The sequence below is a fragment of the Gymnodraco acuticeps genome, unplaced genomic scaffold (assembly GCF_902827175.1).
Source record: "Gymnodraco acuticeps unplaced genomic scaffold, fGymAcu1.1, whole genome shotgun sequence".
Lineage (NCBI taxonomy): Eukaryota > Metazoa > Chordata > Actinopteri > Perciformes > Bathydraconidae > Gymnodraco > Gymnodraco acuticeps.
In genome coordinates, this window is record NW_022990485.1 from 482,615 (window position 1) to 510,587 (window position 27,973).

The window sequence follows — 27,973 nt, forward strand, 5'->3', positions numbered from 1 at the left end:
TTCTAGTGCTATTGTCGGTAGCGATTCTCTGAGTAAGAGCAGCAACAAGGACACGCAGAAGTCTTCCAGCCTGTTTGGTGCCGGTGCTCCTGAGCCAAACCAAACCCCTGCACGGACCAAAACTTCCTCCAGTGTTCGCGCTAAGCTAGTGTCTAAAACGGATAAACCTTCCCGTCCTTCAGCTCCTAAAAACCCCAGCCAGACTGAGGTTGTGAACCCATACAAGAGTAAACTGTTTTCAGGGAATGCAGGAAATGCCAGAGGAAGCTACAAGGCTACTTCCATGGCCTCAAGTTATGGCACTTCTCTTGAGTCCAATGTAGGAAATGGTCCCATCTTCAAGCCTCACAGTTACTCAACGAGCTACGGCTCCAAATCATCCAGAGAGGGAACCTCTGGTAAGAAGTTAGCCCCGACCAAGACCCACATCATCCCTGATCAATTTGGTGGCTATGCTATCAGACGGCTGAAGGCTCCTGAGCAGGAGAAAGTGAGTGTCAGGAAGCCCCAGCAGGCCTACCAGACTCCCATCAAGGCCTACGTGGCCCCTCAGCGGCAAGCAACAAACCAGGCCTACAATGCTCCCCAGCAGCAGACTCTCAACAGGGTCTACGAGACTTCCAACAAGGCCTACGAGACTCCCAACAGGGTCTACAATGCTCCCAACAAGGCCTACAATGCTCCCAACAGGGCCCACGAGACTCCCAACAGGGCCCACGAGACTCCCAACAGGGCCCACGAGACTCCCAACAGGGCCCACGAGACTCCCAACAGGGCCCACGAGACTCCCAACAGGGCCCACGAGACTCCCAACAGGGCCCACGAGACTCCCAACAGGGCCCACGAGACTCCCAACAGGGCCCACGAGACTCCCAACAGGGCCCACGAGACTCCCAACAGGACCCCCAACAGGGCCTACGAGACTCCCAACAGGACCCCCAATAGGCCCTACGAAACTCCCAACAGGCCCTACGAAACTCCCAACAGGCCCTACGAAACTCCCAAGAAGGCCTACGTAGCCCTTCAGCGGCAAGCAACGAACCAGGCCTACAAGGCTCCCAACAGGTCCTACGTGGCCCCTCAGAGGCAGGCTGAACCCCAGGCCTACATCTTTCCTCAGGTTGCTCCTCTCAAGTCCCGAGTGCTCACATAAATGCCAAATGGTTTCGTGTCAGTCCAAAGTGGGGACAATAGCAGGTGAGTACTATGCTCGCTTTCTTGCTGTTCTATACATTAACTTAAACCTGGTGACTAATGTGTGTTTGTTCTTACAGGTGCAGCTGGTGTCCTCGGATGAATATTTTATTTTTAAATAAATACATTAATTTACCACCTGGTTGTGTCTTTACTTCACCTTGTATTGTGGGATGGTGAATGCCTAAGCATGAATGCTTGTGGATGTAAGCTTGGTGCCCTCTAGTGTCTAAAAGGTGTGTTGCAAAAATGTTTCCTTTACAAACCAAATTTGGAAAATGTATCTTAATACTTTACAGCGCTGACAAAAGATTGTGAAAATCCCCTTAGCAAAAACAAATGTCTCAATAGTTCTAGTTTAAACTATTGCAAATTTACAAAAGTGTGAGATATCTGCTTATGTGGCACACTGGTTCTTACAACAATGCAGTGTTTGCTTTTGAGTTGGACTTTTTACTTTGACCTTTACCAGTGGCACTCTTTATAATGTCACTCTTAGGTTTTAGCTCAAGTGGTAAAATATCTTATCACTTTAAGGGGCTCCCACTAAATGTACAAGTCAATTGATAGACATTGAGCACTAAACTTAAAACATGTGATTCCTTATCCCAATGTCTGCACTTGAAAGTTCCTCAACTTGAATTAAAGTGTACATGCTAGTGTAGACTGTGGCCATATTGGATTACATGTTTATAATATATTGCCTTATATTTAACATTGTAGTCTGATGAAACTTTGAATGTAAAGATACACTAAGACCCGAACAGTAGTGATGGCAAAATGAAGCTTTGAATGAAGCATCGAATCACTTTGATTTGAAGCAGTTGCTGCTTCGGACGTCATATGTCACGTGATTTGAAGCAAGCTTCGAAGCACTGCTTCTATGGAATAGGAAGTCCAGGGTTGAAGCTCCGTTCGAAGCTTCAGTGTCAAACTGCCATACCGAACAGTACAAGCTTCTTGAAGAATATGGGTTGTTTTAACCCAAACATTTATAAAAGTTAATTCACCGGCCACTAATTTTCTGATGACTATGAACTGATTTGTAATATTGTGTATTGTAGTGCCAGGAAAAGGGAGTCGGAGGCGGTGTATTAAGAACAGAGTTCCAATCTTTATTAGCCATTAATAACAGAGAGGTTATCACATGAACTGCTCTGCTTGACGAGCTAGCAGGAATGGAAGCTAACGCTACAGGTGTTCCCACTAAAGGGTCCGTGTGGCAACACAATACGAGAGGTGAATTATGTCCAATAACGTGTCACCACACAAGCCCCCCCAGAATTCACGTGTAAACAAATCCGTAAGGCGGGGAGGAACAATCCGCCTGCGCACCGGAGTCGGAACAGCGACTTCCACCCGTGCGGCCCCTGACAGAGGAGGGACCGGAACAACAGGTCCACACTCCCTGACAGGAATCAAAGCCGGGGGTCGGCCCCGTCTCGGCGGCCGAGCCAGCACCACCGGCCGGTCCACGTCCAAGTGAGCAGCCTTCACCCGGTCAACCGAGACGTGCTCAGCCTTACCGCCCATGTCGACCACCAGGTGTTTTTCACCGTGTTCCAAAACCCGGAAAGGTCCATCGTAAGGGGGCTGCAGGGGGCCTCTGTGTGGCGTCGTGACGAATGAAGACGTGCCCAGCCGAGCGTAGCTCCGCGGGAACTTGAGACCCTGGCGCAGCGTGCTGAGTAGTCGGGACTGGAGCGAAAGCCTCCGCCGCGTCACGCGGGAAAAACTCGCTGGGCCGTGGCAGACCAGGGAGCTGATGCATTTGGGAGGAAATCCCCCGGAACTCTCAGCGGCTGACCGTAGACCATCTCCGCTGTAGAACACTGCAGATCTTCCTTAGGTGCGGTCCTCAGGCCCAGCATCACCCTGGGCAGCTTGTCGACCTAGTTACCTTCCGTAAGGCCGGCCTTGAGGGCCGCCTTCATGGAGCGATGGAAGCGCTCGCAGAGGCCGTTAGCCTGAGGGTGGTAAGCGGTAGTCCTGTGCAGCTTAACCCCCAAACCGCCTGCCACAGTGTTCCAGAGCTCGGACGTGAACTGAGAGCCCCTATCTGAGGAAATGTCTGACGGGGTGCCAAAACGACACACCCACGTTGCAATGAAGGCCCGGGCAACGTCTGCGGCTGATGTCGAAACGAGCGGAACCGCCTCCGGCCAAAGGGTCGTTCTGTCCACCATGGTGAGGAGGTAGGAAAACCCCTGAGAGGAAGGCAACGGACCAACCAGGTCAATGTTGACGTGATCAAACCTCCTCTCAGGCACTAGGAAACGCTCCAACGGGGCCTTCGTGTGGCGGTGCACATTAGCGCGTTGACAAGCCACGAACTCCCTGGCCCAAGTCCTCACGTCCCTTTTCAGTCCTTGCCAAACGAACTTCGCCGCTACCAAATGTACCGAAGGTTTAACGCCGGGTGTGACAGGCCGTGCACAGCCTCGAACACAGGACGCATCCAGATGGCAGGGACGACAGGCCGCGCCAGGCCCGTAGAGACGTCACACAGGAGAGTAATGCCCGCATCGCCGAACACCACGTCCTCCAAGCGCAGCCCCGCGCTCTCCACCTTCAGAGCCTGGACGCCGGGATCTGTGACCTGGTCCGCCGCCATGCGAGTATAGTCCAGGCCCAACTGGACAGCACCGATGACGACCCTGGAGAGGCAATTAGCAACCAGGTTCGACTTGCCAGCCACGTGCTTAATGTCCGTAGTGAACTCCGATATGTAGGACAGCTGCCGCTGCTGACGTGCCGACCAAGGCTCCGCCACTTTTGACATGGCGAAGGTGAGCGGCTTGTGGTCGCCAAACGCCGTAAATTCACGGCCTTCCAGCATGAAACGGAAGTGCCGCACGGCCAAATAAAGTCCGAGGAGCTCCGGGTCAAAGGCGCTGTATTTGCGTTCTCTAGGCGTCAGCTGGCGGCTGAAAAAGGCGCCGGACTACGCGGTCGGCGCAGTGCACGAGCAGTGGGTGGAGGGCGCTTGGCAGCCGCTCGCCTTTTTCAGCCGCCAAGCGCCCTCCACCCACTGCTCGTGCACTGCGCCGACCGCGTAGTCCGACGCGTCCATGGTGATGGAGATGGGAGCCGTAGGTGTTTGGTGTGCCAGCAAAGCCGCCTGAGCCAACGTGGTCTTGACCTCAGCAAAAGCGCCGTCCGCCTCTGCTGTCCAGTCGATCTCCTGGACGGAGGTCTTGCCTTTCAACGCTTCATACAGCGGCCGCATGATGTGTGCGGCCCGGGCGATGAAACGGTGGTAGAAAGTCACCATCCCCAGAAACTCACGGAGCGACCGGGCTGTGAGCATGGATGTATAATAAGAACTGGATACAGCGTGGGAGGCGGGGCCTCATTCATTCCTATGAGAGTTGCTCATTAGCGCATGATGACAAAATGGCCCAACTTTTGAGAGAGCGAAACGTCACAGATTACCCGGCATGCCTGAGAAGTACCCGTATGTGCGCTCATAGCGCATGCGCAACTTTAACCACGCCGCCCAAAAGGCTCGTTCACATTAAGCACGTGAATTTGCGTACACGTAACAGCACCGCGCGTTCATGACAGCATGGTACTGGATTTATATTAACGAGGCGGCAGTTAGCAGCTAGCGGCTAGCTAGTAAATGATGCTAACTTACACATCAATCGTTATGTACTTTTATATTACGCTGACATCAGGATCTAGTGATATCCAAGCAACAGAGCTTCATTTAGCATGATACTTGTGTGGGTTGTACATGAAAACCACTTGGTAATATATACAAATGTATATGTTGAAGCCTGTTATGATCAATTGTGAGTTAAAACTTTATCTAAAAAGTAAAGCTGATGATGGATTACTGTGGTGGAGTTAAAATAACAATATCCTATTTCTTTTTGAAATGTGATTGAGTAAAAGGATAGTAACTGTGATTATTCATGTTAAGTAGCCAGCAAGTAACTAAAACGTATAATACTTGAAGGAAAGGTGTCAAATGTTCCCATAAATACCAATATCACAGTACAACACCCCTTGTTGTTAAATACCAACCATGTGTATATATATATATATATATATATATATATATATATATATAAATATGCCGCTAAAACTGTGTAATATACCAGGCTGCTAAATCCTCCAAACTGTTGTTGCTGGATGTGTATTTTGTGAAATGTGTATTTTTTTTAAATTATAATTTCTTGTTTTGAATCTTTAATACTTTTTGTATGCATACTTTAAGTAACATTAGGCTGTCTTTGGCTCTTTTCTGCTGTAACAATGTAAATGTATTCTGATCTAATTGATGTTTTTGTCAGTTTGTTTCCCTATATTGCGACACTTATTTGGTTTAAGATTATTTCTCCTTTTTTTACAGACATCCCCAACCATAGTGGAATGCTGTTGTAAAGGATTGCATTGATCCGTGCATCAATACCTTCACCCAGCTTTGAGGCCTACAATGAATGAACATCATCTTGTGGCTGGGAAAAATGTGAACAAATAAATCTCACAAAGAGTGACTTTCTGGTGGAATCATTATAATATCAAAGACAAGCACTTTCAGTAACAATATATAAAATCATTCAGCAGCAGAGGATGGGGTGGAAACAGCATTTCTAACTAAGATGATTACAATATTACAAGTTAAACATCAAGATGAACATACTATTATTAATTTAAAAAGTACATGGGAGACTTAAATATCCTGCAATATACCATTAGCAGAATTGGAACAAATGTGCCAAAACATTTCTAAAATAAACATAAACATAAACTGAGGGCTTTCTTCCTGAGCCGCTGGGAGTAAAGGTCCTCCATGGATGGCAGCTCCGCCCTGGTGATGTTCTGTGCAGTTTTCACCACCCTTTGGAAAGCCTTACGATTGAGGGCGGTGCAGCTGCCGTACCAGGCCGTGATGCAGCTGTGTCCGTGATGGACACTGAGGAACCTGAAGCTGCTGACTCTCTCTACCTGTAGTCCCATTGATGGCGATGGGGGGCGTGTCCCTCTCTTTGCTGCTTCCTGCAATCCACAATCAGCTCCTTGGTTTTGCTGACGTTGAGATGGAGGTTGTTATCCTGGCACCAAGATGTCAGGTTTTCGACCTCCTCTCTGTACGCCGTCTCGTCGTCTGGGTGAGGCTGGTGAGGCTGGGGAAGATGAGTGAGGGAAAGAGAGAAACAAAACAGGGGGACTAAAATGAGTGAGGGAAAGAGAGAAAAATACAAGGGGACTAAGATGAGTGAGGGAAAGAGAGAAAAATACAAGGGGACTAAGATGAGTGAGGGAAAGAGAGAAAAATACAAGGGGACTAAGATGAGTGAGGGAAAGAGAGAAAATACAAGGGGACTAAGATGAGTGAGGGAAAGAGAGAAAAAGACAAGGGGACTAAGATGAGTGAGGGAAAGAGGAGAAAAAGACAAGGGGACTAAGATGAGTGAAGGAAAGAGAGAAAATACAAGGGGACTAAGATGAGTGAAGGAAAGAGAGAAAAATACAAGGGGACTAAAGTTTAAGAGAGAGGAAGAACACAGAATGTGAGTGAACAATTTAATTAAATGACACATTTAAAAAAAATAGTGTGAGTAAGTGAAGACATCCTTACAAGGAGGAGGGCCCTGTCAAATTTATAAGTTATTCTTGTTAAATATACATATCCTGTTGAGGCTAGAATCCAAAATGCAGAACCACTTTAGATTATAGCCTCAAGGGACTGTTTAAGGTTAAAAACATATCATTTCCCAAATTGGTGAAATGAACTCCATCTCTTAGAAATATGCCAGGGCAGTCAAACTTAATGCAAGGATGCCTTACACTCTCTCCACCCAAACCACTAACACATTTACCCATCTCTCTGTTCACCCACATTCTGGCCTTGTTCAGCTTTCCCAGATTGGCTTTCCTCCAGTGACATCTCTCATTGATAGAAGATAGAATTATCTTCATCTCTGAGAAGTTGTCACTGAGGGAAAGCAGGTCCTGCTTCATCGCTGTGACAAGCTCCACACCTTTGATGTTGCCAAGGTCGTTGTCGTTGCCGCCACAGTGGATGAGCAGGACATCCGGGACTGTTCTTCCTCTCAAGGACTAATAGAAAAAGGGAAGAAGGTTCCTCCACCTCAGACCACCCTTGCCAAACCACCACACACGGCAATTGAGACCCAGGTTGCTTCCCATGGTGTGTCTGGCTCTTTCTTCCCCACGTCTAATGTAGCTGCTCCCTATTATCCACACATTGGGACCTAGATAGAATAAAATATATTGAAAAAGGAAAAAGTGGTTACTGGTGATCATCTTTTAGAAAAAGGCGGTACATGTAGCCTGAGTTGTCATATCATTTTCATCATATTTTTAAGACTACACAAGTTTAATTTGTAGATTATATTACATATAACTCTATACTTGTATATAGAATCATGATGAAACTTTATAAGGATTAAGATTATATATTAATATTACATTAAATAATGCATGACGATTTCATGCATTATTACGAAGCAGGATGTATCAAGTCACTGACTTTTTGTGATAAGGTCACAATCAACTGATTTCACTTATCAGATGTAAAAATAAGGTACAATATATTTGTTTTTGCCATATGAAAGTAAAGGGTATGCAATCAAAAAATTACTGAAACAAAATGAATACAAATTCTTATAAAAACTATACAGCACCTTGTCCAAGTATGGCGGGAGGCCCACTTTCCTTCAGCATTTCCTCTCTGGATGACGATCCGGCTATTTCTGCCATCTATAAATAAAGTACAAATGATTAGCTCTTCACGCCTCTTTAAAATAATATGTGTTCTTGAAGATTCTGTATGCATCGTCGTTTACAATGGTAGGGACATTGCATTGGAAATTAGTTGTGAAAAAGATATGTCATTTTTAGTTTTTTCATCTCACATTTATAGATTTTAAATAGAAATATATATATATAAAACGAATTATAAATGCAAAGTCTGGTTTCTAGAAAGTTGGCTAATGCATCCAGAGTTAACATTGCAGAACTGCTGGCATGCATACATTTCTAGCATTTTGGTTAACTATGAAAAGTATGGAAAATTACTGTGCAAACACCCAACATTAGCTTAGCCACAGTAGCGGTTGCTGATGAGTGGTTTGGCTTATTTTACGTCTTTTATATGAGAACATGTTACATTACATACAGACATTAAGGAGGCAGGTTAGAAAATAAATATGTTTTCGTATCTTACCTTTTGGAGCAAACTGTTGTCGGTTGTTAGCATAGACTGTAAAGCGTTGTCTCTTTAGCCTCAGTGACATGACAGTGAACACTGAACGTGACCGCGTGTGAAGGGGGAGGTGCTGAATACGTCACATCACATGAACGTGCCGGGCAGGCGGTCCCGTGGGTTAGATGCGCGTTCATAATGCCGAGGGAAATAACTCTCAGAATAACGTTATTAGCAAATTTTTACAACTTGAGGAACGCATGTTTTTAATAAGGGCTATACAATGTCTTCATACTGGGTTGTTTATTTAGTTTAAAAAAAATTATCCAACGAGTTACAGACCACTCTTTCCCAATGTAAGTCAATGGGAAAAAGTGTTTCCGGGCCCAGCAACCAAACGGAAGTGTAGTACCAGCCATTTGGCCACTACGAATATTCTCATCAGACTCCGGCGCACTTCCTGGGGGCTTGGCTGTGAGCGGGCGAGGAAAAGCCGCAACAGCCTCCACCTTCGCTGGCAGAGGTGTCGCACCGCCCTTAAATCAATCATATCACAAGAATGGTTTACTCAAACAGCCAATGTAGTATAACACACTTTAACACAAGTACAGAAGTAGCGTGCCTAAAACTGTTTTTGCAAGTGTATTTAATTGTTTTATCTTAATGAAAACGCATGTGTTTGTGACGGAGTGAGCACATAACAGTATATATGATTATTCTGAAAGCAGGACAGACAAACATGCACACAGTCTCTAATACCATAGGCAACAAAAAGGACTTGTAACAAAAGAAAAACTCAAATGAACATTCAAACTTGAATCTTGTTTTTCTTTGTCCTAAAGATATTCACAAAACCAATAACAGTACCATAATACAAGCAAAAAAAGGCGTGTGGTGTAGTGGGTTGTGCGTTGGTGTTCAGATCAGCGGGTCACATGTTCAAACCCCACTGCAGTCAACATGTCGTTGTGTCCCTGGGCAAGACACTTCACCCCAAATTGCTCCTGTGGGGATTGTCCACAGTATTGAGTATGTAAGTCGCTTTGGATAAAAGCGTCTAACAAGTCACATGTAATGTAATGTAACAACAGGGTGAAACAAAAACATATTTTTGCTCTCCAATTACTTCAATAAATCCCAAATGTTTTCTGTTTTCACTTTCTTCATTTTACCCTGAGAAATGCAACAAAAACAAACAAGTTTCTTGAACAACTGAAAGTAACCCTTTGTGAGAAAGTCTGATGTACAAAATGGTCATTTAGGGGTTTGAGATATTGCTCTTTTACCTTACGGATTTTTGCACAGGACTTAAGAACTCAGAGGTGACAGAAAATCAGAAAATCAACAGCACTCAGTTGCCACCCTGACAGCACAGCAGCACCTGTAGACAATCAGCTCATTAGGCCCTGATTGGCTGCAAGCTGCAATAAAGCCTCCTTTCTGCTGCTCAGACAAGCAGAGCAAGTCACTTCGGGGCTACTGGTTCTTTACTGCTGTCTTGGAACAGAGAGAGAGAGAGAAATATGACTTGTGGAGTTCATTTGGGGTAAGTTTCTGCAGACATGAAAAGTGAATTGTTGTTAGCTGTCTGCAATCTCTGATGTTTACATATTTTCTGTGCAGGATTTTCCTTATTGTCTTGGTTCAAGCAGAGCATGTGCGCTGTTTGTGGGCTTCACAAGGTGAGCTAAGCACAACATTTCACTTAAGTGCTGTGAATGACTATAGCTGTGGTTTTAATATTTTTCTTTTTCTCTAGCAGCTCAGAGCAAGAACAACACATATGTTGGCTTCAGGCAAAATAATCGGGAAGCTGGTGTCAACTATCTCCAGAATCGACTCAGACAGGCTCAAAGCAGAAACTTAAACATACCTTCAGCTGTGGGCAGTCGTTTTAGCTGGGGGCCTTCTACTGGTAGCTACACACAAACTGTTTCACAGCCAGCTAAAAGTGGCTTAGCTAAAGTCAGGTTAGTGCAGGGCAGCTCAGTGTCAAAACCTAACTTGAATCGTGTGCCTAAACAGCGTTTTCATGGCCTTTCTAGTGCTATTGTCGGTAGCGATTCTCTGAGTAAGAGCAGCAACAAGGACACGCAGAAGTCTTCCAGCCTGTTTGGTGCAGGTGCTCCTGAGCCAAACCAAACCCCTGCACGGACCAAAACTTCCTCCAGTGTTCGCGCTAAGCTAGTGTCTAAAACGGATAAACCTTCCCGTCCTTCAGCTCCTAAAAACCCCAGCCAGACTGAGGTTGTGAACCCATACAAGAGTAAACTGTTTTCAGGGAATGCAGGAAATGCCAGAGGAAGCTACAAGGCTACTTCCATGGCCTCAAGTTATGGCACTTCTCTTGAGTCCAATGTAGGAAATGGTCCCATCTTCAAGCCTCACAGTTACTCAACGAGCTACGGCTCCAAATCATCCAGAGAGGGAACCTCTGGTAAGAAGTTAGCCCCGACCAAGACCCACATCATCCCTGATCAATTGGTGGCTATGCTATCAGACGGCTGAAGGCTCCTGGGCAGGAGAAAGTGAGTGTTAGGAAGCCCCAGCAGGCCTACCAGACTCCCATCAAGGCCTACGTGGCCCCTCAGCGGCAAGCAACAAACCAGGCCTACAATGCTCCCCAGCAGCAGACTCTCAACAGGGTCTACGAGACTTCCAACAAGGCCTACGAGACTCCCAACAGGGTCTACAATGCTCCCAACAAGGCCCACGAGACTCCCAACAGGGCCCACGAGACTCCCAACAGGGCCCACGAGACTCCCAACAGGGCCCACGAGACTCCCAACAGGGCCCCCGAGACTCCCAACAGGGCCCCCAAGACTCCCAACAGGGCCCACGAGACTCCCAACAGGGCCCACGAGACTCCCAACAGGGCCCACGAGACTCCCAACAGGACCCCCAACAGGGCCTACGAGACTCCCAACAGGACCCCCAACAGGGCCTACGAGACTCCCAACAGGACCCCCAACAGGCCCTACGAAACTCCCAACAGGCCCTACGAAACTCCCAACAGGCCCTACGAAACTCCCAAGAAGGCCTACGTAGCCCCTCAGCGGCAAGCAACGAACCAGGCCTACAAGGCTCCCAACAGGGCCTACGTGGCCCCTCAGAGGCAGGCTGAACCCCAGGCCTACATCTTTCCTCAGGTTGCTCCTCTCAAGTCCCGAGTGCTCACATAAATGCCAAATGGTTTCGTGTCAGTCCAAAGTGGGGACAATAGCAGGTGAGTACTATGCTCGCTTTCTTGCAGTTCTATACATTAACTTAAACCTGGTGACTAATGTGTGTTTGTTCTTACAGGTGCAGCTGGTGTCCTCGGATGAATATTTTATTTTTAAATAAATACATTAATTTACCACCTGGTTGTGTCTTTACTTCACCTTGTATTGTGGGATGGTGAATGCCTAAGCATGAATGCTTGTGGATGTAAGCTTGGTGCCCTCTAGTGTCTAAAAGGTGTGTTGCAAAAATGTTTCCTTTACAAACCAAATTTGGAAAATGTATCTTAATACTTTACAGCGCTGACAAAAGATTGTGAAAATCCCCTTAGCAAAAACAAATGTCTCAATAGTTCTAGTTTAAACTATTGCAAATTTACAAAAGTGTGAGATATCTGCTTATGTGGCACACTGGTTCTTACAACAATGCAGTGTTTGCTTTTGAGTTGGACTTTTTACTTTGACCTTTACCAGTGGCACTCTTTATAATGTGACTCTTAGGTTTTAGCTCAAGTGGTAAAATATCTTATCACTTTAAGGGGCTCCCACTAAATGTACAAGTCAATTGATAGACATTGAGCACTAAACTTAAAACATGTGATTCCTTATCCCAATGTCTGCACTTGAAAGTTCCTCAACTTGAATTAAAGTGTACATGCTAGTGTAGACTGTGGCCATATTGGATTACATGTTTATAATATATTGCCTTATATTTAACATTGTAGTCTGATGAAACTTTTAATGTAAAGATACACTAAGACCGAACAGTAGTGATGGCAAAATGAAGCTTTGAATGAAGCATCGAATCACTTTGATTTGAAGCAGTTGCTGCTTCGGACGTCATATGTCACGTGATTTGAAGCAAGCTTCGAAGCACTGCTTCTATGGAATAGGAAGTCCAGGGTTGAAGCTCCGTTCGAAGCTTCAGTGTCAAACTGCCATACCGAACAGTACAAGCTTCTTGAAGAATATGGGTTGTTTTAACCCAAACATTTATAAAAGTTAATTCACCGGCCACTAATTTTCTGATGACTATGAACTGATTTGTAATATTGTGTATTGTAGTGCCAGGAAAAGGGAGTCGGAGGCGGTGTATTAAGAACAGAGTTCCAATCTTTATTAGCCATTAATAACAGAGAGGTTATCACATGAACTGCTCTGCTTGACGAGCTAGCAGGAATGGAAGCTAACGCTACAGGTAGAAAGTCACCATCCCCAGAAACTCACGGAGCGACCGGGCTGTGAGCATGGATGTATAATAAGAACTGGATACAGCGTGGGAGGCGGGGCCTCATTCATTCCTATGAGAGTTGCTCATTAGCGCATGATGACAAAATGGCCCAACTTTTGAGAGAGCGAAACGTCACAGATTACCCGGCATGCCTGAGAAGTACCCGTATGTGCGCTCATAGCGCATGCGCAACTTTAACCACGCCGCCCAAAAGGCTCGTTCACATTAAGCACGTGAATTTGCGTACACGTAACAGCACCGCGCGTTCATGACAGCATGGTACTGGATTTATATTAACGAGGCGGCAGTTAGCAGCTAGCGGCTAGCTAGTAAATGATGCTAACTTACACATCAATCGTTATGTACTTTTATATTACGCTGACATCAGGATCTAGTGATATCCAAGCAACAGAGCTTCATTTAGCATGATACTTGTGTGGGTTGTACATGAAACCACTTGGTAATATATACAAATGTATATGTTGAAGCCTGTTATGATCAATTGTGAGTTAAAACTTTATCTAAAAAGTAAAGCTGATGATGGATTACTGTGGTGGAGTTAAAATAACAATATCCTATTTCTTTTTGAAATGTGATTGAGTAAAAGGATAGTAACTGTGATTATTCATGTTAAGTAGCCCACAAGTAACTAAAACGTATAATACTTGAAGGAAAGGTGTCAAATGTTCCCATAAATACCAATATCACAGTACAACACCCCTTGTTGTTAAATACCAACCATGTGTATATATATATATATATATATATATATATATATATATATATATATATAAATATGCCGCTAAAACTGTGTAATATACCAGGCTGCTAAATCCTCCAAACTGTTGTTGCTGGATGTGTATTTTGTGAAATGTGTATTTTTTTTAAATTATAATTTCTTGTTTTGAATCTTTAATACTTTTTTTATGCATACTTTAAGTAACATTAGGTTGTCTTTGGCTCTTTTCTGCTGTAACAATGTAAATATATTCTGATCTAATTGATGTTTTTGTCAGTTTGTTTCCCTATATTGCGACACTTATTTGGTTTAAGATTATTTCTCCTTTTTTTACAGACATCCCCAACCATAGTGGAATGCTGTTGTAAAGGATTGCATTGATCCGTGCATCAATACCTTCACCCAGCTTTGAGGCCTACAATGAATGAACATCATCTTGTGGCTGGGAAAAATGTGAACAAATAAATCTCACAAAGAGTGACTTTCTGGTGGAATCATTATAATATCAAAGACAAGCACTTTCAGTAACAATATATATAATCATTCAGCAGCAGAGGATGGGGTGGAAACAGCATTTCTAACTAAGATGATTACAATATTACAAGTTAAACATCAAGATGAACATACTATTATTAACTTAAAAAGTACATGGGAGACTTAAATATCCTGCAATATACCATTAGCAGAATTGGAACAAATGTGCCAAAACATTTCTAAAATAAACATAAACATAAACTGAGGGCTTTCTTCCTGAGCCGCTGGGAGTAAAGGTCCTCCATGGATGGCAGCTCCACCCTGGTGATGTTCTGTGCAGTTTTCACCACCCTTTGGAAAGCCTTACGATTGAGGGCGGTGCAGCTGCCGTACAAGGCCGTGATGCAGCTGTGTCCGTGATGGACACTGAGGAACCTGAAGCTGCTGACTCTCTCTACCGTAGTCCCATTGATGGCGATGGGGGGCGTGTCCCTCTCTTTGCTGCTTCCTGCAATCCACAATCAGCTCCTTGGTTTTGCTGACGTTGAGATGGAGGTTGTTATCCTGGCACCAAGATGTCAGGTTTTCGACCTCCTCTCTGTACGCCGTCTCGTCGTCTGGGTGAGGCTGGTGAGGCTGGGGAAGATGAGTGAGGGAAAGAGAGAAACAAAACAGGGGGACTAAAATGAGTGAGGGAAAGAGAGAAAAATACAAGGGGACTAAGATGAGTGAGGGAAAGAGAGAAAAATACAAGGGGACTAAGATGAGTGAGGGAAAGAGAGAAAAATACAAGGGGACTAAGATGAGTGAGGGAAAGAGAGAAAAATACAAGGGGACTAAGATGAGTGAGGGAAAGAGAGAAAAATACAAGGGGACTAAGATGAGTGAGGGAAAGAGAGAAAAAGACAAGGGGACTAAGATGAGTGAGGGAAAGAGAGAAAAAGACAAGGGGACTAAGATGAGTGAAGGAAAGAGAGAAAAAGACAAGGGGACTAAGATGAGTGAGGGAAAGAGAGAAAAATACAAGGGGACTAAAATGAGTGAGGGAAAGAGAGAAAAATACAAGGGGACTAAGATGAGTGAGGGAAAGAGAGAAAAAGACAAGGGGACTAAGATGAGTGAGGGAAAGAGAGAAAAAGACAAGGGGACTAAGATGAGTGAGGGAAAGGGAGAAAAAGACAAGGGGACTAAGATGAGTGAAGGAAAGAGAGAAAAAGACAAGGGGACTAAGATGAGTGAAGGAAAGAGAGAAAAATACAAGGGGACTAAAGTTTAAGAGAGAGGAAGAACACAGAATGTGAGTGAACAATTTAATTAAATGACACATTTAAAAAAAATAGTGTGAGTAAGTGAAGACATCCTTACAAGGAGGACTGCCCTGTCAAATCTATAAGTTATTCTGTTAAATATACATATCCTGTTGAGGCTAGAATCCAAAATGCAGAACCACTTTAGATTATAGCCTCAAGGGACTGTTTAAGGTTACTTAAAAACATATAATTTCCCAAATTGGTGAAATGAACTCCATCTCTTAGAAATATGCCAGGGCAGTCAAACTTAATGCAAGGATGCCTTACACTCTCTCCACCCAAACCACTAACACATTTACCCATCTCTCTGTTCACCTACATTCTGGCCTTGTTCAGCTTTCCCGGATTGGCTTTCCTCCAGTGACATCTCTCATTGATAGAAGATAGAATTATCTTCATCTCTGAGAAGTTGTCACTGAGGGAAAGCAGGTCCTGCTTCATCGCTGTGACAAGCTCCACACCTTTGATGTTGCCAAGGTCGTTGTCGTTGCCGCCCACAGTGGATGAGCAGGACATCCGGGACTGTTCTTCCTCTCAAGGACTAATAGAAAAAGGGAAGAAGGTTCCTCCACCTCAGACCACCCTTGCCAAACCACCACACACGGCAATTGAGACCCAGGTTGCTTCCCATGGTGTGTCTGGCTCTTTCTTCCCCACGTCTAATGTAGCTGCTCCCTATTATCCACACATTGGGACCTAGATAGAATAAAATATATTGAAAAGGAAAAAGTGGTTACTGGTGATCATCTTTTAGAAAAAGGCGGTACATGTAGCCTGAGTTGTCATATCATTTTCATCATATTTTTAAGACTACACAAGTTTAATTTGTAGATTATATTACATATAACTCTATACTTGTATATAGAATCATGATGAAACTTTATAAGGATTAAGATTATATATTAATATTACATTAAATAATGCATGACGATTTCATGCATTATTACAAAGCAGGATGTATCAAGTCACTGACTTTTTGTGATAAGGTCACAATCAACTGATTTCACTTATCAGATGTAAAAATAAGGTACAATATATTTGTTTTTGCCATATGAAAGTAAAGGGTATGCAATCAAAAAATTACTGAAACAAAATGAATACAAATTCTTATAAAAACTATACAGCACCTTGTCCAAGTATGGCGGGGAGGCCCACTTTCCTTCAGCATTTCCTCTCTGGATGACGATCCGGCTATTTCTGCCATCTATAAATAAAGTACAAATGATTAGCTCTTCACGCCTCTTTAAAATAATATGTGTTCTTGAAGATTCTGTATGCATCGTCGTTTACAATGGTAGAGACATTGCATTGGAAATTAGTTGTGAAAAAGATATGTCATTTTTAGTTTTTTCATCTCACATTTATAGATTTTAAATAGAAATATATATATATAAAACGAATTATAAATGCAAAGTCTGGTTTCTAGAAAGTTGGCTAATGCATCCAGAGTTAACATTGCAGAACTGCTGGCATGCATACATTTCTAGCATTTTGGTTAACTATGAAAAGTATGGAAAATTACTGTGCAAACACCCAACATTAGCTTAGCCACAGTAGCGGTTGCTGATGAGTGGTTTGGCTTATTTTACTCTTTTATATGAGAACATGTTACATTACATACAGACATTAAGGAGGCAGGTTAGAAAATAAATATGTTTTCGTATCTTACCTTTTGGAGCAAACTGTTGTCGGTTGTTAGCATAGACTGTAAAGCGTTGTCTCTTTAGCCTCAGTGACATGACAGTGAACACTGAACGTGACCGCGTGTGAAGGGGGAGGTGCTGAATACGTCACATCACATGAACGTGCCGGGCAGGCGGTCCCGTGGGTTAGATGCGCGTTCATAATGCCGAGGGAAATAACTCTCAGAATAACGTTATTAGCAAATTTTTACAACTTGAGGAACGAATGTTTTTAATAAGGGCTATACAAGTCTTCATACTGGGTTGTTTATTTAGTTTAAAAAAAATTATCCAACGAGTTACAGACCACTCTTTCCCAATGTAAGTCAATGGGAAAAAGTGTTTCCGGGCCCAGCAACCAAACGGAAGTGTAGTACCACCATTTGGCCACTACGAATATTCTCATCAGACTCCGGCGCACTTCCTGGGGGCTTGGCTGTGAGCGGGCGAGGAAAAGCCGCAACAGCCTCCACCTTCGCTGGCAGAGGTGTCGCACCGCCCTTAAATCAATCATATCACAAGAATGGTTTACTCAAACAGCCAATGTAGTATAACACACTTTAACACAAGTACAGAAGTAGCGTGCCTAAAACTGTTTTTGCAAGTGTATTTAATTGTTTTATCTTAATGAAAACGCATGTGTTTGTGACGGAGTGAGCACATAACAGTATATATGATTATTCTGAAAGCAGGACAGACAAACATGCACACAGTCTCTAATACCATAGGCAACAAAAAGGACTTGTAACAAAAGAAAAACTCAAATGAACATTCAAACTTGAATCTTGTTTTTCTTTGTCCTAAAGATATTCACAAAACCAATAACAGTACCATAATACAAGCAAAAAAAGGCGTGTGGTGTAGTGGGTTGTGTGTTGGTGTTCAGATCAGCGGGTCACATGTTCAAACCCCACTGCAGTCAACATGTCGTTGTGTCCCTGGGCAAGACACTTCACCCCAAATTGCTCCTGTGGGGATTGTCCACAGTATTGAGTATGTAAGTCGCTTTGGATAAAAGCGTCTAACAAGTCACATGTAATGTAATGTAACAACAGGGTGAAACAAAAACATATTTTTGCTCTCCAATTACTTCAATAAATCCCAAATGTTTTCTGTTTTCACTTTCTTCATTTTACCCTGAGAAATGCAAGAAAAACAAACAAGTTTCTTGAACAACTGAAAGTAACCCTTTGTGAGAAAGTCTGATGTACAAAATGGTCATTTAGGGGTTTGAGATATTGCTCTTTTACCTTACAGTTTTTTGCACAGGACTTAAGAACTCAGAGGTGACAGAAAATCAGAAAATCAACAGCACTCAGTTGCCACCCTGACAGCACAGCAGCACCTGTAGACAATCAGCTCATTAGGCCCTGATTGGCTGCAAGCTGCAATAAAGCCTCCTTTCTGCTGCTCAGACAAGCAGAGCAAGTCACTTTGGGGCTACTGGTTATTTACTGCTGTCTTGGAACAGAGAGAGAGAGAGAAATATGACTTGTGGAGTTCATTTGGGGTACGTTTCTGCAGACATGCAAAGTTAATTGTTGTTAGCTGTCTGCAATCTCTGATGTTTACATATTTTCTGTGCAGGATTTTCCTTATTGTCTTGGTTCAAGCAGAGCATGTGCGCTGTTTGTGGGCTTCACAAGGTGAGCTAAGCACAACATTTCACTTAAGTGCTGTGAATGACTATAGCTGTGGCTTTAATATTTTTCTTTTTCTCTAGCAGCTCAGAGCAAGAACAACAACACATATGTTGGCTTCAGGCAAAATAATCGGGAAGCTGGTGTCAACTATCTCCAGAATCGACTCAGACAGGCTCAAAGCAGAAACTTAAACATACCTTCAGCTGTGGGCAGTCGTTTTAGCTGGGGGCCTTCTACTGGTGGCTACACACAAACTGTTTCACAGCCAGCTAAAAGTGGCTTAGCTAAAGTCAGGTTAGTGCAGGGCAGCTCAGTGTCAAAACCTAACTTGAATCGTGTGCCTAAACAGCGTTTTCATGGCCTTTCTAGTGCTATTGTCGGTAGCGATTCTCTGAGTAAGAGCAGCAACAAGGACACGCAGAAGTCTTCCAGCCTGTTTGGTGCCGGTGCTCCTGAGCCAAACCAAACCCCTGCACGGACCAAAACTTCCTCCAGTGTTCGTGCTAAGCTAGTGTCTAAAACGAATAAACCTTCCCGTCCTTCAGCTCCTAAAAACCCCAGCCAGACTGAGGTTGTGAACCCATACAAGAGTAAACTGTTTTCAGGGAATGCAGGAAATGCCAGAGGAAGCTACAAGGCTACTTCCATGGCCTCAAGTTATGGCACTTCTCTTGAGTCCAATGTAGGAAATGGTCCCATCTTCAAGCCTCACAGTTACTCAACGAGCTACGACTCCAAATCATCCAGAGAGGGAACCTCTGGTAAGAAGTTAGCCCCGACCAAGACCCACATCATCCCTGAACAATTTGGTGGCTATGCTATCAGACGGCCGAAGGCTCCTGGGCAGGAGAAAGTGAGTGTCAGGAAGCCCCAGCAGGCCTACCAGACTCCCATCAAGGCCTACGTGGCCCCTCAGCGGCAAGCAACAAACCAGGCCTACAATGCTCCCCAGCAGCAGACTCTCAACAGGGTCTACGAGACTTCCAACAAGGCCTACGAGACTCCCAACAGGGTCTACAATGCTCCCAACAGGGCCTACAATGCTCCCAACAGGGCCCACGAGACTCCCAACAGGGCCCACGAGACTCCCAACAGGGCCCACGAGACTCCCAACAGGGCCCACGAGACTCCCAACAGGGCCCACGAGACTCCCAACAGGGCCCACGAGACTCCCAACAGGACCCCCAACAGGGCCTACGAGACTCCCAACAGGACCCCCAATAGGCCCTACGAAACTCCCAACAGGCCCTACGAAACTCCCAACAGGCCCTACGAAACTCCCAACAGGCCCTACGAAACTCCCAAGAAGGCCTACGTAGCCCCTCAGCGGCAAGCAACGAACCAGGCCTACAAGGCTCCCAACAGGGCCTACGTGGCCCCTCAGAGGCAGGCTGAACCCCAGGCCTACATCTTTCCTCAGGTTGCTCCTCTCAAGTCCCGAGTGCTCACATAAATGCCAAATGGTTTCGTGTCAGTCCAAAGTGGGGACAATAGCAGGTGAGTACTATGCTCGCTTTCTTGCTGTTCTATACATTAACTTAAACCTGGTGACTAATGTGTGTTTGTTCTTACAGGTGCAGCTGGTGTCCTCGGATGAATATTTTATTTTTAAATAAATACATTAATTTACCACCTGGTTGTGTCTTTACTTCACCTTGTATTGTGGGATGGTGAATGCCTAAGCATGAATGCTTGTGGATGTAAGCTTGGTGCCCTCTAGTGTCTAAAAGGTGTGTTGCAAAAATGTTTCCTTTACAAACCAAATTTGGAAAATGTATCTTAATACTTTACAGCGCTGACAAAAGATTGTGAAAATCCCCTTAGCAAAAACAAATGTCTCAATAGTTCTAGTTTAAACTATTGCAAATTTACAAAAGTGTGAGATATCTGCTTATGTGGCACACTGGTTCTTACAACAATGCAGTGTTTGCTTTTGAGTTGGACTTTTTACTTTGACCTTTACCAGTGGCACTCTTTATAATGTGACTCTTAGGTTTTAGCTCAAGTGGTAAAATATCTTATCACTTTAAGGGGCTCCCACTAAATGTACAAGTCAATTGATAGACATTGAGCACTAAACTTAAAACATGTGATTCCTTATCCCAATGTCTGCACTTGAAACTTTGAAAGTTCCTCAACTTGAATGAAAGTGTACATGCTAGTGTAGACTGTGGCCATATTGGATTACATGTTTATAATATATTGCCTTATATTTAACATTGTAGTCTGATGAAACTTTTAATGTAAAGATACACTAAGACCGAACAGTAGTGATGGCAAAATGAAGCTTTGAATGAAGCATCGAATCACTTTGATTTGAAGCAGTTGCTGCTTCGGACGTCATATATCACGTGATTTGAAGCAAGCTTCGAAGCACTGCTTCTATGGAATAGGAAGTCCAGGGTTGAAGCTCCGTTCGAAGCTTCAGTGTCAAACTGCCATACCGAACAGTACAAGCTTCTTGAAGAATATGGGTTGTTTTAACCCAAACATTTATAAAAGTTAATTCACCGGCCACTAATTTTCTGATGACTATGAACTGATTTGTAATATTGTGTATTGTAGTGCCAGGAAAAGGGAGTCGGAGGCGGTGTATTAAGAACAGAGTTCCAATCTTTATTAGCCATTAATAACAGAGAGGTTATCACATGAACTGCTCTGCTTGACGAGCTAGCAGGAATGGAAGCTAACGCTACAGGTAGAAAGTCACCATCCCCAGAAACTCACGGAGCGACCGGGCTGTGAGCATGGATGTATAATAAGAACTGGATACAGCGTGGGAGGCGGGGCCTCATTCATTCCTATGAGAGTTGCTCATTAGCGCATGATGACAAAATGGCCCAACTTTTGAGAGAGCGAAACGTCACAGATTACCCGTATGTGCGCTCATAGCGCATGCGCAACTTTAACCACGCCGCCCAAAAGGCTCGTTCACATTAAGCACGTGAATTTGCGTACACGTAACAGCACCGCGCGTTCATGACAGCATGGTACTGGATTTATATTAACGAGGCGGCAGTTAGCAGCTAGCGGCTAGCTAGTAAATGATGCTAACTTACACATCAATCGTTATGTACTTTTATATTACGCTGACATCAGGATCTAGTGATATCCAAGCAACAGAGCTTTATTTAGCATGATACTTGTGTGGGTTGTACATGAAACCACTTGGTAATATATACAAATGTATATGTTGAAGCCTGTTATGATCAATTGTGAGTTACAACTTTATCTAAAAAGTAAAGCTTATGATGGATTACTGTGGTGGAGTTAAAATAACAATATCCTATTTCTTTTTGAAATGTGATTGAGTAAAAGGATAGTAACTGTGATTATTCATGTTAAGTAGCCCACAAGTAACTAAAACGTATAATACTTGAAGGAAAGGTGTCAAATGTTCCCATAAATACCAATATCACAGTACAACACCCCTTGTTGTTAAATACCAACCATGTGTATATATATATATATATATATATATATATATATATATATATATATATATATAAATATGCCGCTAAAACTGTGTAATATACCAGGCTGCTAAATCCTCCAAACTGTTGTTGCTGGATGTGTATTTTGTGAAATGTGTATTTTTTTTAAATTATAATTTCTTGTTTTGAATCTTTAATACTTTTTTTATGCATACTTTAAGTAACATTAGGCTGTCTTTGGCTCTTTTTCTGCTGTAACAATGTAAATGTATTCTGATCTAATTGATGTTTTTGTCAGTTTGTTTCCCTATATTGCGACACTTATTTGGTTTAAGATTATTTCTCCTTTTTTTACAGACATCCCCAACCATAGTGGAATGCTGTTGTAAAGGATTGCATTGATCCGTGCATCAATACCTTCACCCAGCTTTGAGGCCTACAATGAATGAACATCATCTTGTGGCTGGGAAAAATGTGAACAAATAAATCTCACAAAGAGTGACTTTCTGGTGGAATCATTATAATATCAAAGACAAGCACTTTCAGTAACAATATATAAAATCATTCAGCAGCAGAGGATGGGGTGGAAACAGCATTTCTAACTAAGATGATTACAATATTACAAGTTAAACATCAAGATGAACATACTATTATTAATTTAAAAAGTACATGGGAGACTTAAATATCCTGCAATATACCATTAGCAGAATTGGAACAAATGTGCCAAAACATTTCTAAAATAAACATAAACATAAACTGAGGGCTTTCTTCCTGAGCCGCTGGGAGTAAAGGTCCTCCATGGATGGCAGCTCCGCCCTGGTGATGTTCTGTGCAGTTTTCACCACCCTTTGGAAAGCCTTACGATTGAGGGCGGTGCAGCTGCCGTACCAGGCCGTGATGCAGCTGTGTCCGTGATGGACACTGAGGAACCTGAAGCTGCTGACTCTCTCTACCGTAGTCCCATTGATGGCGATGGGGGGCGTGTCCCTCTCTTTGCTGCTTCCTGCAATCCACAATCAGCTCCTTGGTTTTGCTGACGTTGAGATGGAGGTTGTTATCCTGGCACCAAGATGTCAGGTTTTCGACCTCCTCTCTGTACGCCGTCTCGTCGTCTGGGTGAGGCTGGTGAGGCTGGGGAAGATGAGTGAGGGAAAGAGAGAAACAAAACAGGGGGACTAAAATGAGTGAGGGAAAGAGAGAAAAATACAAGGGGACTAAGATGAGTGAGGGAAAGAGAGAAAAATACAAGGGGACTAAGATGAGTGAGGGAAAGAGAGAAAAATACAAGGGGACTAAGATGAGTGAGGGAAAGAGAGAAAAAGACAAGGGGACTCAAATGAGTGAGGGAAAGAGAGAAAAATACAAGGGGACTAAGATGAGTGAGGGAAAGAGAGAAAAAGACAAGGGGACTAAGATGAGTGAGGGAAAGAGAGAAAAAGACAAGGGGATTGCTTCCCATGGTGTGTCTGGCTCTTTCTTCCCCACGTCTAATGTAGCTGCTCCCTATTATCCACACATTGGGACCTAGATAGAATAAAATATATTGAAAAAGGAAAAAGTGGTTACTGGTGATCATCTTTTAGAAAAAGGCGGTACATGTAGCCTGAGTTGTCATATCATTTTCATCATATTTTTAAGACTACACAAGTTTAATTTGTAGATTATATTACATATAACTCTATACTTGTATATAGAATCATGATGAAACTTTATAAGGATTAAGATTATATATTAATATTACATTAAATAATGCATGACGATTTCATGCATTATTACGAAGCAGGATGTATCAAGTCACTGACTTTTTGTGATAAGGTCACAATCAACTGATTTCACTTATCAGATGTAAAAATAAGGTACAATATATTTGTTTTTGCCATATGAAAGTAAAGGGTATGCAATCAAAAAATTACTGAAACAAAATGAATACAAATTCTTATAAAAACTATACAGCACCTTGTCCAAGTATGGCGGGAGGCCCACTTTCCTTCAGCATTTCCTCTCTGGATGACGATCCGGCTATTTCTGCCATCTATAAATAAAGTACAAATGATTAGCTCTTCACGCCTCTTTAAAATAATATGTGTTCTTGAAGATTCTGTATGCATCGTCGTTTACAATGGTAGGGACATTGCATTGGAAATTAGTTGTGAAAAAGATATGTCATTTTTTGTTTTTTCATCTCACATTTATAGATTTTAAATAGAAATATATATATATAAAACGAATTATAAATGCAAAGTCTGGTTTCTAGAAAGTTGGCTAATGCATCCAGAGTTAACATTGCAGAACTGCTGGCATGCATACATTTCTAGCATTTTGGTTAACTATGAAAAGTATGGAAAATTACTGTGCAAACACCCAACATTAGCTTAGCCACAGTAGCGGTTGCTGATGAGTGGTTTGGCTTATTTTAGTCTTTTATATGAGAACATGTTACATTACATACAGACATTAAGGAGGCAGGTTAGAAAATAAATATGTTTTCGTATCTTACCTTTTGGAGCAAACTGTTGTCGGTTGTTAGCATAGACTGTAAAGCGTTGTCTCTTTAGCCTCAGTGACATGACAGTGAACACTGAACGTGACCGCGTGTGAAGGGGGAGGTGCTGAATACGTCACATCACATGAACGTGCCGGGCAGGCGGTCCCGTGGGTTAGATGCGCGTTCATAATGCCGAGGGAAATAACTCTCAGAATAACGTTATTAGCAAATGTTTACAACTTGAGGAACGAATGTTTTTAATAAGGGCTATACATGTCTTCATACTGGGTTGTTTATTTAGTTTAAAAAAAATTATCCAACGAGTTACAGACCACTCTTTCCCAATGTAAGTCAATGGGAAAAAGTGTTTCCGGGCCCAGCAACCAAACGGAAGTGTAGTACCGCCATTTGGCCACTATGAATATTCTCATCAGACTCCGGCGCACTTCCTGGGGGCTTGGCTGTGAGCGGGCGAGGAAAAGCCGCAACAGCCTCCACCTTCGCTGGCAGAGGTGTCGCACCGCCCTTAAATCAATCATATCACAAGAATGGTTTACTCAAACAGCCAATGTAGTATAACACACTTTAACACAAGTACAGAAGTAGCGTGCCTAAAACTGTTTTTGCAAGTGTATTTAATTGTTTTATCTTAATGAAAACGCATGTGTTTGTGACGGAGTGAGCACATAACAGTATATATGATTATTCTGAAAGCAGGACAGACAAACATGCACACAGTCTCTAATACCATAGGCAACAAAAAGGACTTGTAACAAAAGAAAAACTCAAATGAACATTCAAACTTGAATCTTGTTTTTCTTTGTCCTAAAGATATTCACAAAACCAATAACAGTACCATAATACAAGCAAAAAAAGGCGTGTGATGTAGTGGGTTGTGCGTTGGTGTTCAGATCAGCGGGTGACATGTTCAAACCCCACTGCAGTCAACATGTCGTTGTGTCCCTGGGCAAGACACTTCACCCCAAATTGCTCCTGTGGGGATTGTCCACAGTATAGAGTATGTAAGTCGCTTTGGATAAAAGCGTCTAACAAGTCACATGTAATGTAATGTAACAACAGGGTGAAACAAAAACATATTTTTGCTCAAAATTACTTCAATAAATCCCAAATGTTTTCTGTTTTCACTTTCTTCATTTTACCCTGAGAAATGCAACAAAAACAAACAAGTTTCTTGAACAACTGAAAGTAACCCTTTGTGAGAAAGTCTGATGTACAAAATGGTCATTTAGGGGTTTGAGATATTGCTCTTTTACCTTACGGATTTTTGCACAGGACTTAAGAACTCAGAGGTGACAGAAAATCAGAAAATCAACAGCACTCAGTTGCCACCCTGACAGCACAGCAGCACCTGTAGACAATCAGCTCATTAGGCCCTGATTGGCTGCAAGCTGCAATAAAGCCTCCTTTCTGCTGCTCAGACAAGCAGAGCAAGTCACTTCGGGGCTACTGGTTCTTTACTGCTGTCTTGGAACAGAGAGAGAGAGAAATATGACTTGTGGAGTTCATTTGGGGTAAGTTTCTGCAGACATGCAAAGTTAATTGTTGTTAGCTGTCTGCGTTCTCTGATGTTTACATATTTTCTGTGCAGGATTTTCCTTATTGTCTTGGTTCAAGCAGAGCATGTGCGCTGTTTGTGGGCTTCACAAGGTGAGCTAAGCACAACATTTCACTTAAGTGCTGTGAATGACTATAGCTGTGGCTTTAATATTTTTCTTTTTCTCTAGCAGCTCAGAGCAAGAACAACAACACATATGTTGGCTTCAGGCAAAATAATCGGGAAGCTGGTGTCAACTATCTCCAGAATCGACTCAGACAGGCTCAAAGCAGAAACTTAAACATACCTTCAGCTGTGGGCAGTCGTTTTAGCTGGGGGCCTTCTACTGGTGGCTACACACAAACTGTTTCACAGCCAGCTAAAAGTGGCTTAGCTAAAGTCAGGTTAGTGCAGGGCAGCTCAGTGTCAAAACCTAACTTGAATCGTGTGCCTAAACAGCGTTTTCATGGCCTTTCTAGTGCTATTGTCGGTAGCGATTCTCTGAGTAAGAGCAGCAACAAGGACACGCAGAAGTCTTCCAGCCTGTTTGGTGCCGGTGCTCCTGAGCCAAACCAAACCCCTGCACGGACCAAAACTTCCTCCAGTGTTCGCGCTAAGCTAGTGTCTAAAACGGATAAACCTTCCCGTCCTTCAGCTCCTAAAAACCCCAGCCAGACTGAGGTTGTGAACCCATACAAGAGTAAACTGTTTTCAGGGAATGCAGGAAATGCCAGAGGAAGCTACAAGGCTACTTCCATGGCCTCAAGTTATGGCACTTCTCTTGAGTCCAATGTAGGAAATGGTCCCATCTTCAAGCCTCACAGTTACTCAACGAGCTACGGCTCCAAATCATCCAGAGAGGGAACCTCTGGTAAGAAGTTAGCCCCGACCAAGACCCACATCATCCCTGATCAATTTGGTGGCTATGCTATCAGACGGCTGAAGGCTCCTGGGCAGGAGAAAGTGAGTGTTAGGAAGCCCCAGCAGGCCTACCAGACTCCCATCAAGGCCTACGTGGCCCCTCAGCGGCAAGCAACAAACCAGGCCTACAATGCTCCCCAGCAGCAGACTCTCAACAGGGTCTACGAGACTTCCAACAAGGCCTACGAGACTCCCAACAGGGTCTACAATGCTCCCAACAAGGCCTACAATGCTCCCAACAGGGCCCACGAGACTCCCAACAGGGCCCACGAGACTCCCAACAGGGCCCACGAGACTCCCAACAGGGCCCACGAGACTCCCAACAGGGCCCACGAGACCCCCAACAGGGCCTACGAGACTCCCAACAGGACCCCCAACAGGGCCTACGAGACTCCCAATAGGCCCTACGAGTTTCCCAACAGGCCCTACGAGTTTCCCAACAGGCCCTACGAAACTCCCAACAGGCCCTACGAAACTCCCAACAGGCCCTACGAAACTCCCAACAGGCCCTACGAAACTCCCAAGAAGGCCTACGTAGCCCCTCAGCGGCAAGCAACGAACCAGGCCTACAAGGCTCCCAACAGGGCCTACGTGGCCCCTCAGAGGCAGGCTGAACCCCAGGCCTACATCTTTCCTCAGGTTGCTCCTCTCAAGTCCCGAGTGCTCACATAAATGCCAAATGGTTTCGTGTCAGTCCAAAGTGGGGACAATAGCAGGTGAGTACTATGCTCGCTTTCTTGCTGTTCTATACATTAACTTAAACCTGGTGACTAATGTGTGTTTGTTCTTACAGGTGCAGCTGGTGTCCTCGGATGAATATTTTATTTTTAAATAAATACATTAATTTACCACCTGGTTGTGTCTTTACTTCACCTTGTATTGTGGGATGGTGAATGCCTAAGCA

The 27,973-nt window shown here is 43.7% G+C and overlaps 2 protein-coding genes and 3 long non-coding RNA genes across 13 annotated transcripts; 4 read left to right on the forward strand and 1 right to left on the reverse strand.

Moving 5' to 3' along the window:
* The first annotated feature begins 1,067 nt into the window (after positions 1 to 1,067).
* LOC117552796 lies at positions 1,068 to 1,330 on the forward strand. Its single transcript, XR_004570029.1, has 2 exons — positions 1,068 to 1,197; positions 1,275 to 1,330. It is a non-coding gene; the product is annotated as an uncharacterized LOC117552796 (long non-coding RNA).
* An 8,429-nt stretch (positions 1,331 to 9,759) lies between these two features.
* LOC117552792 (DNA-directed RNA polymerase II subunit RPB1-like) lies at positions 9,760 to 20,304 on the forward strand. 6 transcript variants are annotated; one of them, XM_034226429.1, is made up of 5 exons: positions 18,482 to 18,541; positions 18,619 to 18,677; positions 18,755 to 19,919; positions 19,962 to 20,171; positions 20,249 to 20,304. In XM_034226429.1, exons 1-4 carry the CDS (start codon positions 18,519 to 18,521, stop codon positions 20,125 to 20,127), a joined length of 1,413 nt encoding a protein of 470 aa, XP_034082320.1. In that variant the 5' UTR covers positions 18,482 to 18,518; the 3' UTR covers positions 20,128 to 20,171; positions 20,249 to 20,304. The 6 variants fall into 6 exon arrangements, with proteins under 6 accessions (XP_034082317.1, XP_034082319.1, XP_034082318.1 ...); XM_034226431.1 differs by having other exon boundaries at positions 18,755 to 19,686; positions 19,738 to 20,171; XM_034226426.1 differs by lacking the exons at positions 18,482 to 18,541; positions 18,619 to 18,677 and adding exons at positions 9,760 to 9,920; positions 9,998 to 10,056 and having other exon boundaries at positions 18,755 to 20,171.
* Positions 11,203 to 11,733, forward strand: LOC117552795. The gene is made up of 2 exons (XR_004570028.1): positions 11,203 to 11,600; positions 11,678 to 11,733. It is a non-coding gene; the product is annotated as an uncharacterized LOC117552795 (long non-coding RNA).
* Positions 20,305 to 22,607: 2,303 nt separating the features above from the next.
* LOC117552804 lies at positions 22,608 to 24,744 on the reverse strand. 2 transcript variants are annotated; one of them, XR_004570031.1, is made up of 3 exons: positions 24,606 to 24,744; positions 24,065 to 24,140; positions 22,608 to 23,239 (listed from the first exon to the last, which is right to left on the reverse strand). It is a non-coding gene; the product is annotated as an uncharacterized LOC117552804 (long non-coding RNA). The 2 variants fall into 2 exon arrangements; XR_004570030.1 differs by lacking the exon at positions 22,608 to 23,239 and adding an exon at positions 23,573 to 23,632.
* Positions 24,745 to 25,965: 1,221 nt separating this feature from the next.
* LOC117552801 (DNA-directed RNA polymerase II subunit RPB1-like) lies at positions 25,966 to 27,918 on the forward strand. 3 transcript variants are annotated; one of them, XM_034226444.1, is made up of 5 exons: positions 25,966 to 26,125; positions 26,203 to 26,261; positions 26,339 to 27,228; positions 27,271 to 27,785; positions 27,863 to 27,918. In XM_034226444.1, exons 1-4 carry the CDS (start codon positions 26,103 to 26,105, stop codon positions 27,739 to 27,741), a joined length of 1,443 nt encoding a protein of 480 aa, XP_034082335.1. In that variant the 5' UTR covers positions 25,966 to 26,102; the 3' UTR covers positions 27,742 to 27,785; positions 27,863 to 27,918. The 3 variants fall into 3 exon arrangements, with proteins under 3 accessions (XP_034082335.1, XP_034082333.1, XP_034082334.1); XM_034226442.1 differs by having other exon boundaries at positions 25,967 to 26,125; positions 26,339 to 27,785; XM_034226443.1 differs by having other exon boundaries at positions 25,970 to 26,125; positions 26,342 to 27,785.
* Positions 27,919 to 27,973: the final 55 nt, after the last annotated feature.

Coding starts and splice junctions, on each gene's coding strand:
- LOC117552792 (XM_034226426.1), top strand. CDS start 9,898: ATGACTTGTGGAGTTCATTTGGG. Junction 9,921..9,997: donor ACTTGTGGAGTTCATTTGGG/GTAAGTTTCTGC, acceptor TTTTCTGTGCAG/GATTTTCCTTATTGTCTTGG. Junction 10,057..18,754: donor CTGTTTGTGGGCTTCACAAG/GTGAGCTAAGCA, acceptor CTTTTTCTCTAG/CAGCTCAGAGCAAGAACAAC.
- LOC117552801 (XM_034226442.1), top strand. CDS start 26,103: ATGACTTGTGGAGTTCATTTGGG. Junction 26,126..26,202: donor ACTTGTGGAGTTCATTTGGG/GTAAGTTTCTGC, acceptor TTTTCTGTGCAG/GATTTTCCTTATTGTCTTGG. Junction 26,262..26,338: donor CTGTTTGTGGGCTTCACAAG/GTGAGCTAAGCA, acceptor CTTTTTCTCTAG/CAGCTCAGAGCAAGAACAAC.